General features: G+C 37.0%; 1 protein-coding gene across 1 annotated transcript in view; it reads right to left on the reverse strand.

The window, feature by feature from the left end:
* CAPN7 (calpain 7) overlaps positions 1-12,358 on the reverse strand; it is a 46,760-nt gene that overhangs the window by 3,944 nt on the left and 30,458 nt on the right. Inside the window, exons 13-19 of the mRNA XM_011977960.1 lie at positions 8,191-8,335; positions 7,946-8,045; positions 7,210-7,345; positions 6,545-6,620; positions 3,095-3,240; positions 1,968-2,030; positions 1,274-1,404 (exon numbers count right to left, since the gene is read on the reverse strand). Coding sequence (XP_011833350.1) covers positions 1,274-1,404; positions 1,968-2,030; positions 3,095-3,240; positions 6,545-6,620; positions 7,210-7,345; positions 7,946-8,045; positions 8,191-8,335 — 797 coding nt within the window. The remainder of the gene's footprint in view (positions 1-1,273; positions 1,405-1,967; positions 2,031-3,094; positions 3,241-6,544; positions 6,621-7,209; positions 7,346-7,945; positions 8,046-8,190; positions 8,336-12,358) is intronic.

The following is a 12,358-nucleotide window of genomic DNA, read 5'->3' on the forward strand; positions in this document are numbered from 1 at the left end:
CAGTGGCATCATCTGGGATCACTGCAACCTCTGCCTCCTGGGCTCAAGCCATCCTCTCACCTCAGCCTCTCAAGTAGCTGGGATTATACAAGCACATGCCACCATGCCTGGCTAAATTTTTCAAAAAATTTTTGCAGAAATGAGGTCTTGCCATGTTGCTCAGGCTGGTCTTGAACTCCTGAACTCGATCCTCCTGTCTTGGCCTTCCAAAGTGCTGGGATTACAGGTGTGAGCCACCATGCCCAGGCTGTATTCTCTATGTTTTTTAAACCTTTTAAAACTATGAAATATAACACTTAAGTAAAACATATATACAGCTTAATAAATCATTTGCAAAGTGAATAAACGCCTCAGCTTCCCCATCTGTCTCCTCCCTGCAAATTGATGTGAAACAGGGTTCTAATTACCCTTTTTACACATGGATACTCAATTATTCCATACCATTTATTGAAAAGACTGTCCTTTCCTGGGTAACCACCACCCAGATCAACAAATCCTCTCAGCACCACAGAATTCCCTGTATATTCCTAACTGCAACTCCTGTCCCCTCACAGAGCTTTTATAGTACTAACTCTCTCGCTCTGCTTTATAGTTTTACAACCTTACTGTGCATCCTTAAATGACAGTCTTTTAGTTTTGCCTGTTCTTGACTTCACGGAAGTAGAATCACATGGTATATATTCTGTACATATAGCTTTTAAGACGTATCCATTATGACTTATCCATTATGTTGTGTATAGCTGTAATTTATTTCCATTGTTATATCAGGACTCTATCATATGACTATATTATAATCGTAAATGTCAATGAACATTTGTTTCCAATTTCTGGCTATTACAATGGTTTACTGGCCATCTGGATTGCCCCCTTTATGACATGTTTTTATTTTTTAAAAACTGCAGATTTTTTTCTTATCAAAGTAGCATATTTACAAATATTTTAACATGCTCTTTGTCTTAAGAAATCTTTCCTTTCTTGAGGTTAAAACATTTCCTGCATTATCGTCTAGATGCTGTATTGTTTTGCCTTTCACATTTAGGTTTGTAATCCACCTGGAATTTTATGTGAAACAGGGTTCTAATTGCCCTTTTTACACATGGATACTCAATTATTCCATACCATTTATTGAAAAGACTGTCCTTTCCTCACTCCACTATAATGCCATTGTTATAAATCCAATGTCCATATATGCTTAGGTTTTTAAACTTCTTTGTTACACAATGTTCATTTTTAATAGAACATCATTAATTTAAGCAAGTTACTCATCACAAACCTTGGTCCTCGTAGCTCAATCAGTAATGGCCCAGTCTTTTCTATATGGAATTGGTAGATGGGGTTATTTTTGTGAGTCTCTTGGAAATTTCCACATCCCCCAGCACTCTGACCACTCCACTTTCCATTAATCTAATAAAAACAAAGTTTCAGTGTTAACAAAATCTCATTCTTCAATTCCACTTGAAGACAAAACTCCATCTCCAAAAAAAAAAAAAAAAAAAAAAAGGCAATTTTCTACTCTGTGGCTCCAACTCCTCTTTCCCATCTTTATTTGCTGGTGACAGCCAGGCTGCTTTGTTACACTAATCCCTATTTTCATCTCTTAGCCGCTAATCAAGTTGTTCTTTCTACAAGGCATTTTCCATAGAATCTTCCTCTACACATCTAGCCTACCCTGCAGTTAATCTCAAATTCTACTTTTAAGGTTCATCCACACAGCCTTCTCTAACAACCAAAGTTTGCATTCATCTTCTTTCTCTGAATTTTCTTTTCACAGACGTTGCTCACTGAAGATCTTGTATTCCAACCCAAATTGAAAGCCACTTACGTTTCCCATATATTCCTGTGAAGCCTCAGAATGTCTTTATTTCATAATAAATTGCTAAATATAAAGAATAAAATCAGAGAAATGGGAAAGCGAATTTAAAAATTCTAAAAGAATGCTGAGATTACAACCAAATGAATCTTCTCACCCGTTTTGATAAGGTGTATGGTGAAGGAATCTTTGAAAAAGTAAAACTGCATGCTGAATATACCTAGATTAAAAAAAAGACTGTATTGATAAATTTTACACTTACAAGAACATCAAAGTGATACATGAATATACTGGAAGACTAAAAAAATCAGTTGGCATATACAAGTCATGATTCTACAGGCAGCCTAGTATCAGGTCAGGTTTAATGAGCTGGGAACTGAGAAGCTAGGGGTGTGGTCTTGGCTTTCTCTGCTACTAACTGTGTATGACTCAGGACAAATTACAATTTTTCCAGGCCGTGGTTTCTGCATCTGAAAAATGAAGCAGTGGCAGCAGCTCCCAATGTCCCTTTCATCACTAAAAATCTACTCAAATTGAGCTGCTTATCTAGAGCAAACAAATCTATATAGAAGAAAATTACAATGACCTTCCTAACTAGATCAGAGCAGTATGTTTCTAGTGACTGATTCTCTTTCACTAAGTTCAAAGTCTTCTTCAAGTCAATACAAATATTAAACAGGCTAAATAAGTTTTTATTGCTTGCTTTAAAATGAAATGTATTGGCTGGGTGCAGTGGCTGACACCAGTAATCCCAGCACTTTGGGAGGCCAAGGTGGGTGAATCACTTGAGGTTAGGAGTTCGAGATCAGCCTGGCCAACATGGTGACATCCCATCTCTACAAAAAATACAATAGTTGGGCGTGGTGGCAGCACCTGTAGTCCCAGCTACCCAGGAGGCTGAGGCAGGAGAATTACTTGAGCCCGGGAGGTGGAGGCTGCAGTGAGCTGAGATTGCACTAATGCACTCACTCCAGCCTGGGTGACAGAGCAAGACTCCGTCTCAAAAAAAAAAAAAAAAAAAAGAAATGTATTAGTCCAACATACTATATTACCGTGGGGCTAAACTATTATTATGAAAATAAAAATGTTCTTTCAGAATAAAAACATTTCTTTTCAAATGTATTATTTTCTACAGAAAGCGTAATTTACTATTAAAATAAGCACAAAAATAGAGAGCAATACATTTTCAGAAATAAACTTTCTCCAGATAATCCCACTTACAAAGCGGAGCACATTACGTCTTTATATTACTGTGTTTTGTCACTGTGTGTTGGTTTTACTTACCCGAACTGTGTAATGGATTGTGTTCTGTTTTTCATATTGAGAAACCACTAATGTAAAGGTATGGGTGCCAGGTGTGGTCAGCTTTATCTTAGTCAAATAATGAGGGCTGTTAATTCGAATTCCATCAATGTATGGAGGTGGGTCAGCTGCAAACAAACAAGTAGGCTTAGAGAAAAGGAGACTTTTCTTTCTTTAGTTTTTGAAGTTTTATGGTTGATGTAGGAAAAATAATTACTTGGATGGACATCTCCTTAACTGATTCTCTCCTTAAAACATAATGATATTAGTGAATTATAATTTCACTTGAAACCTTTAAAATTAAACAGTTCCTAATAAGCAAAAATAATCTTTTTGAATACTTTCAATGAGATGTAACAGTACTTGCTATTTGCTCTGTGTTGCATTTCAGTAATTCCTACTATTTGTTCTGTGTTGCATTTTTCTCCCATAGAGGATTTTAAACTCAGGATTTTTCTTTTGAGATGAAATTAAAAATAATACAAAGAAGTATGTAAAAATATATATTCCCCACTACTCAGGTTTAAATTAACTTTTTTTTTGGTCATTCTAGCTTTTTCATAAAACAATGTCTCTTTTAACGATGACCCTTATCTTATTCCCCTCTACTGATGGATTTGGTGAACATCTTTTTAGACCTGAATACAAAAGTATTCCACTCCTAAAAGTGAATGAACAAATAACTGTTTCTGGTATAAGTGTATATATAAAAAAATAGTGTATGTCTTATATCTTTCATTTTTCACTCAACATTTTAAAAAGAGCTATGTTGTTCTACACAGATAGTTTATTTCTTATAACTGCCTGTATAATATTCCATCACATGAATATGACATTTTATCTACACCCCAACTGGTTTAGAAAATCTGGATATTCAAAAAAAAAAAAAAAAAAAAAAGAAAATCTGGATATTCAGATTGTTTTCAGTATTTCGTTATTACAAAGAATGCTGCCTATTTTTCTTTGATAGTCCCATCAGTCAAGCCTGATACAATAAAATTTTATGCATGTCAATTATGATATGTTAAGATCGATGGTCTCAGCTTATTTAGGAATGCTGAATATTTATAATGGGACCTATCAGAAAAACTAAACATTTTAGTATCTCAAGTAAGTCATAAGTCTCTAATGATTAGGGGTGGTGTGATCTAGTGAGAAGAGTAAAGAATTGGCACATATGTGGATCTTGAACAAGGTTTTTAACCTTTTCATGTTTCAGTTTACTCTTCTGTCAAATGGGGAACAAGGCCTGTCCTATTTACTGCAGTGTTCTAATTAAAATAAAATGATAAACATGAAAGTATTCTGAAAAGGCACAATCACTCTACATAAGATGGAGCATTATTTTAAAAAAAGGAAAGCTTGGCTAGTGTAACTTGACAGTTGTCACTGGACCTACTATGTGCCATGCCCATTCCAGTACCTAGGGATATTGACTAGTATGACTCAGTGCCTGCCACCAACACAGTGTAATAGGGAAGAATGCCATACTTCCCTATGATTAAACAAAGTAAGGCTTAAACCACTTCTGATCACATCTTCCCATCACTGCCCATTTCTCTGCACAACTTTCTTGCAAGAACTGTCAACAATTGCTTCCTTACATCATAGTCTCTTTTAAAACCAATCCAATTGGTCTTCTATCTCCACCTCTCCACTAAGCCTGTTCTTATCAAGGTCAACAATGACTGCCACAATGCTAAGTCCAATAGTTTCTTCTCTTTAATTTTTATTTTAGGTTTAGGGGTACACGTGAATGTTTGTTACAAAGGTAAACACGTGTCATGGGGGTTTGTTGTACATATTATTTCATCACCTGGGTATTAAGCCAGGACCCAATAGTTATCTTTTCTATTCTTCTCCCTCCTCCCACCCTCCCCCTACTTCAAGTAGACCTCAGTGTCTGTTGTTTCTTTCTTTGTGTTCATAAGTTCTTATCATCTAGTTCCCACAATAGTTTCTTCTCTCACCTAATCTCATTTGATTTCTCAAACATCAATAGATGCAGTTTTCCTTTCTTTCTCTCCTGAAAAATGTTCTTTGCTTTGGTTATGTGAAACCTCACTGTTTCATCAAGCCCTCTGTTCGAATTCTTTTGTGGTACCTTTTCCTCTGCTCCACCTCAAGGTGTCTGAGAGTCCAAGGTCAGATCCTGCATGTTAATCTCTGTACCCACCACTCTCTTCACAGGTGATTTATACAGTCCCATCTTCAAATTCCATCTATATGCTCCTGACTCCCCTATCTGTATCTCTACCCTTACTCCAGAACTTGATTCAAAAATCCAACAGCCTAACTGGCATCTCCATTTGGAGCCAGGAAACGCCATTTTCCTGATTATGACAAGCCAAAGACCCTCCGAACCCCTGCCAGTGGTGTACAGAACCTCATGTGATCTGACCTCTGCAAATCTTTCTGACTTCTTTTGATACCACACCTATCCAGGCAATTGGCCTGTTCTCTGTTCCAAAAAGACACCATCTTTTCTCACTGTAAGGTCCTTGTACTTGCTGTTCCCTCTGCCTGTAGTGCTTTTCCCTTGATTTCTTTGCACAACTGGTTCCTTTTTTTGTTATTCATAGCTCTTCTCAATCCCGCTCAAAGAGGTCTTCTATGACCACCCACCAAAAGCAACCAACCCACTCACTCACATACCCCTTTTTTACATATGTGTATCAATACTTGATGTTTTGCTTACTAACTGTCTCCCCAACTAGAACATAAACTCTATGAAAACAATCCTGTTTAGTTCATCACTATTCTCCACAGCCTTAGGACAGTTTATCTCACTAAGTGATACACATTTTTTAAAAATGTGAAAGCAAAGTGGTTTCAATACAATGTGTTAAATATCTCAGGTGCCCAGTGGAAGGAATGGTATTTGGGCTGGACCTTAACTACGCGCATGAAGCCAAATAGGGAGACAGGAATATGTGGGTAAAAGGTGGGAGGAGAGATTCTTGAGAGAAGAAACCATGTGAAAAAAGGCAACAAGGGCACGGTGTATTCTGGAGTAGCAACTATCTCAACTGTGAGAAGCTGGGGCATGAAATAAAGGCGGGCAAGTAGATTAAGGCTGGAATATAAAAAGCCTTATATATCATGCTAAAGAGCTTAGATTTTATCCAGGAGTTCAGGGAAAACTACAGAATACATTTGATTAGAGTAAAAGACATCACTTAAGTTTCAGAAATAAAATTCTGACAGCCATGTGTGAGAATATGGAAATCTCCCCACCTTGGAGTCTCTAAATTAAATCAAAACAAAACACAGAACAGTGTAAATACCCATCTGCTTGAGTGGTTTCTATGAGTCTATCAACATAATTATTTCTCTATATTATCTACATAAAATGTGTCATTTTTCAACTTAATCATATAAATAAAATCTTATGTATGTTTACTTTAATGTTTGCTGGGCTACTAAACATACCTGGGTAATAAACTTTTTTCCCATCAGTCTTGTAGACAACCATTGTGATAAATTCTCGATTATTCGCAAAATCATCCTAAAATCACAAAGAATCCAATGTGGTTAGAAAATGGTTTGAAAATGCTATTTATTTTCTTTTTAAATCTCTCCACAAAAAATGCTCTTTAAAGTTAAAATACCTCTAATTTTAAGAGCATTTTTCTCAGCTATTTAGTGCTACGAGAAACATTGTTTTTCTGAATTAAATTGTCATTTTAACAGATGACCACAATGTATGAAGTAATATAGTAAATAAGATTCGGAGGCTATTAAGCTTATGGTTAACCTTTACAGAATCAAGACTAATGATTTAACATTTCCAAACTCCCTTCAGCATATTTTAATGTTAATATTAAGATGTAAACTATACATGATCAACCCCCAAACCCTCACTTTTAAAAAGCATAAACTCCCTCATAGTTTTCTTCAGAGATGACTTTTGAACAAGATTTAAGTGTATAATTATAAAATACAAATTTCCTTAGAGGAAAATACTCATTTGTCGGAGAAAACACTATTCTCTGGGCACCTAATTAAACAGGCTGGTGTTTACGTATGTCTTTCACAATGTTCTAACTATATTTAAAAAATTTCTGTATGGGATATCATTAGAAGGGTATCAGTACCTTGTCTGTTATGTGTCTACTAAGCAAAACCCAAACTGCAGCGCCCCCCTGTGGACACTGCACCTCCAGTTTGTACTGGGGGTTGTTGGCCAGGCTATAGGCATCTTTCACAGGTCCTTGCTTAGCATCCCAAGTACTAAAAGATAAAGTCAACAAAGAAGGTTGTAATTAAATTTCTCATAGAGCTAAAATATAACACTATTTCAAAAAGTGAATTAAGCTATCTGAGTTTTTGGTTTTGTTTTACTGTTTTTAAATTTTTTGGCACAACCAGGAAGCATGGAAAGAAAACAACTATTAACAAGATAGTCAGTGTGGGCATGACAAAAAGAGATGGAATGCTAGTCTTCCTAAATTAACCATTCCGATTTTTATTTATTTTTTTGAGACAGAGTCTTGCTCTGTTGTCCAGGCTGGAGCGCAGTGGCGTGATCTTGGCTCACTGCAACCTCCACCTCCCAGGCTTGAGCGATCTGCTGACCTCAGCCTCCTGAATAGCTGGGACTACAGGTGTGCACCACAATGCCCGACTAGTTCTTGTATTTTTTGTAGAGATGAGGTTTTGCCATGTTGCCCAACCTGGTCTAGAACTCCTGAGCTCAACCAATCCGCCCACCTTGGCCTCCCAAAGTGCTGGGATTACAGGCATGAGCCACCGCGCCTGGCACCATTGTGTTTTTACGTGAAGAAAGTGGATGCTATTTTAAAGCATACTCTGCAATGCGCAAAAAGTTACCTGTGAATACACGTTGATTCTTTAAAAAGACCTGGATTCCAACTCAAATAAATCACATCATAATACTGGCACAGATCATCCCAGGAAATCCAAAATATTCCTGAAAATTAATATCTTTGTTAATCTAAAAAAATCTTAATGCTAAATGATTTTAAGTAAGTTACATATCTTTCGCCTTGTTGAAACATGTTTTTTTTTGTTTTTTCGAAGAATAAATGGTATTAAAATTAAAAAGATATATTTACCGTTGTCTATTTTCTGAGCTGTTCGGGGATCAAAGTTTAAATACTTTTGCAACTCTGGAGTCCAGTTTTTTACATCATTTTCACTGTATCTTCCTTTCCAACGTAAATGACTCCAAGGATTTTTCAACTGGATAAATCGCAGCCCCTATGTACAAAAGAAACAGGAGATAACATTAAGTTGCAAAACAGTTTTTACCGTATTAGTTCTCTTATTAGAGGATGAACTGAGTACTTATCAATTCTTTTCCCTTCAAATCAACTTGAAATTAGTATTTTTAACACTTTCACCAGGTCATACATCAATCAAAAACTGTAAATGGCTACTGACTCCCTAGAGCTAATAGTGTAGTCTTTCACTGCATGTAGTTAAAATTATATAAAATTCAAAAATCAGTTTCTTAGTCACAGCAGCCACATTTCAAATGTTAAATGACCACAGGTAGCTAGTAGCAAATTCACTGGGCAGCCCAGATAAAGAAAATTTCTATCATTGCAGGAGTTCTAATAGACAGTACTGCCTTAGAGCATGAAGTATTTTCTGCCTTTTCAAAGCTCACTCTACTCTGGCCCGACTTTATTTTCCAGTATGTATACTCCATGTATCTTTGGCTCTAATCTAGTTTTTCCTTTCAGAATGCAATAAAATCTTTATTCAATTTTGCCTCTAGAGGCATTTGCTCATGCTGTTCCCTTTTTCTGAAAGGCCCTCTTTGATCCCTTTAGCTATCCTTTCTTTTCAGTGCAGACAGATACGGTGAAGAAAAGAGAAAAGAACATGGACTTTGGGGTCAGAATAAAATGGGACCAAATTTCAGTTATTTGGGTGGGTCATTTACCCTCTCTGAACACTGACTGACTCATATGTAAAATGAAGATTATGATGTGTCCCTAGAAGATGGCTGTGAAGATCAAATGGAATTAACATAAAGTACCTAGCATTTAGTAATTTCTTTCTTTTTTCTCTTCTCCAAACTTCATAGTGCTAACAATCTGTATTACATTAGTTTAAAACAAATAGTATCCTATCTTATATTGTTTCCTACAAATGTAGTCATCTTGTCTCCCCAATGAAATAATTAACTCCTTGAAATGGTAACACTATCATCCCTCTTCAGATTTTCCATCAATACCAGGCATGTCTACAGAATTGAATACATTGATTCAGGAAAACAAAAGAGGTGGTAAATCAAAAATAGTATTTGTCTTACTGCAAGCAGTCACCTTAGGAAATTGTGTACTTTTTTAAATGATATCATAAATCAAACTGTTTGGGAGACATCTAAACAACCACCACAACACATTCCTTTTGCTATTTTAAATGGTGACAAATTGTGGCTGGGGGTAGATGTATGTGATTTCTGGACATAAGACTCATTCCTCTTAGGCTATATTCCCTAGAAGCTTCATTAATACAATTTCTTTCATCAATATCTTCTACACCATATGTGTCTCACCACACGTTAACTCTAATTCCTTTCTTTTCAAAAAATTTAATTCTCCATAAGCAGGTAATCTGCTTCATTTCAGGACTCTTAACAAAGGAGAGCAAATTGCTGCTAAGCTTTTCAGAGACAGACCCCCAGCATCAGTGATATTCAAGGACACCAAGATATAGCTGTAGATTTTGTTGGGATCAGTAGAGAACCAGCCCTAAAAAGAAGGAATGCTAGAGAACTTAAAAAAAAAAGAGAGAGTTTGATTTTGCTGAAACATCCAATTTCTAAAGTTATTTCCAAGTGGCAGCAAAGGAAAAGACTTGGACAGCTTCAGAAATTCTGTAACACTTGTCTGAACTGAAGTCAGCACCCTGATGTGGAGCTGTACTTCCATAGTAGACTATTTATGAAACATCACCTCAAAGACACAAAAATGACCCAAAGAGAGAATCGCTGAGACTAAAATGAAGGCCTTGGAATACACAAGCAGGTTAGAGGTAGTCAAACAAAAATGATAGTACTTTTATGCAAATATTAATAAATATTGAAAATCTCTTAAGTGAAGAAAGTCACCAATGATATAATACTAAGCAGAGCTGTCATAGTACAAGATTAGGTCTTTCTGCAAAAAAGAGGTCCTAGAGATAAATGCTTGAATCAAATATGGAAATATTTTAAAACAGAAGTCGGAATTGGCCAGGCACGGTGGCTCCCACCTGTAATCCCAGCACTTTGGGAGGCTGAGGCGGGAGGATCACAAGGTCAGGAGATCGAGACTATCCTGGCTAACATGGTGAAACCCTGTCTCTACTAAAAACACAAAAAATTGGCCGGGCATGGTGGCGGGTGCCTGTAGTCCCAGCTACTCGGGAGGCTGAGGCAGGAGAATGGCATGAACCTGGGAGGCGGAGCTTGCAATGAGCCGAGACCACGCCACTGCACTCCAGCCTGGGCAATAGGGCGAGACTCCATCTTTAAAAAAAAAAAACAAAAAAAAAAACAAAAAAAAAAGTCAAAATTAAACAAACACTTCAAAAGGTAAGTAGCAAAAAATAAAAAACAAAAATAATGCACCTAGGAAACTCCTTGAATATATATCTAAATAAAACAGTACTGGAGAAAATCTTTAAATATACATTTTTTGAGGCAGGGTGTCACTGTGCCAACCAGGCTGGAGTGCAACGGTGTGATCTTGGCTCACTGCAGCCTTTGGCTCAAGTGATCCTCCTACCTCAGCCTCCCAAGTAGCTGGGACTACAGGCATGTGCCACCATGCCCAGCTAATTTTTTAAAAAATTATTTATTACAGAGATGGGGTCTTGCTATGTTGCTCAGGCTGGTCTTGAACTCGTGGCCTCAAGCAATCCTCTCGCCTCAGCCTCCCAAAGTGCTAGGATTACAGGTGGTGAGACATGGTGCCCAGCCACTTAAAATGTTTTGACTGGTATTTGTGGCAAATTACAATTCTAAAAAAACCCAACCTTACTGGTGTACCTAATTTCATATAATGTTTATATTTTTTGCTTTAAGTGGTCAATTTTTACGCCACTTTTAAAGAAACAATTCTACAGAGTATGGCTGGGGGGTCCAACACTGACCAGCTAATTTGTAAAGTTCCAAGACTATAAATTTTATAATGGTGCAATACATCCCTACTGTCCTCATAATTCATATACAGTCATGCACCATATAATGAAATGTTAGACAATGATGAACTACATGTATCATAATGGTTCCATAAGATTATAATGGAGCTGAAAAACTTCTATTGCCAAGTGACATCCTGATGATCCTGCCCCCATGTGGGCCTAGGCCAATGTGTGTGTTTATGTTTCAGATTTTAACAAAACAGCCTTAAAAAAAAATTAACAGAAAAAAGCTCATGTGAAGTATTTGTGTACAGCTCTACAATGTGCTTGTGTTTTCAGCTAGTTGTTATTACAGAGCCAGAAAGTTAAAAAAAATTTAAAGTTTATAAAGTAAAAAATTACAGTAAGCCAAGGTTAATTTATTGGGCTGCTCCGATGGTAGTGGGTTAATCAGAACTTATTAATAACATTTGTATCACTAAAGTTGGTATACAACCACCACTGATGAATTTGGCTTAGAACAATTCATTATTGAAGAAAAAAATATTTTTATAAAGTCTACATGTCCAGTGTTCATAAAGTCTACAGGAGTGTACAGCAATGTCCTAGGCTTTCCCATTCACTCACCAGTCACTCACTTACCCAAAGCAACTTCCAGTCCTGCAAGCTCCATTCATGTAAGTGCTCTATACAGGTGTATCATTTAACAAAATCTTATATACTGTCTTTTTACTGTGATTTTTCTATGTTTAGATATACAAATACCAAGCTGTTACAATTGTCTACACTATTCAATACAATAACATGCTGTACAGGTTTGTAGTCTAGGAGTACTAGGCTATACCACAGAGCTTGGGTGTATAGCAGGCTGTACCATCTAGGTTTGTGTAAGCACATTTTATGATATTCATGCCACAACAAAATCACCTAACGATGCATTCCTTAGAATGTATACTCATCACTGCGGCCGGGCGCGGTGGCTCAAGCCTGTAATCCCAGCACTTTGGGAGGCCGAGACGGGCGGATCACGAGGGCAGGAGATCGAGACCATCCTGGCTAACACTGTGAAACCCCGTCTCTACTAAAAAATACAAAAAACTAGCCGGGCGAGGTGGCGGGCGCCTGTAGTCCCATCTACTCGGG

This window comes from Mandrillus leucophaeus, unplaced genomic scaffold, assembly GCF_000951045.1.
Source record: "Mandrillus leucophaeus isolate KB7577 unplaced genomic scaffold, Mleu.le_1.0 Scaffold186, whole genome shotgun sequence".
NCBI classification, from domain to species: Eukaryota; Metazoa; Chordata; class Mammalia; order Primates; family Cercopithecidae; genus Mandrillus; species Mandrillus leucophaeus.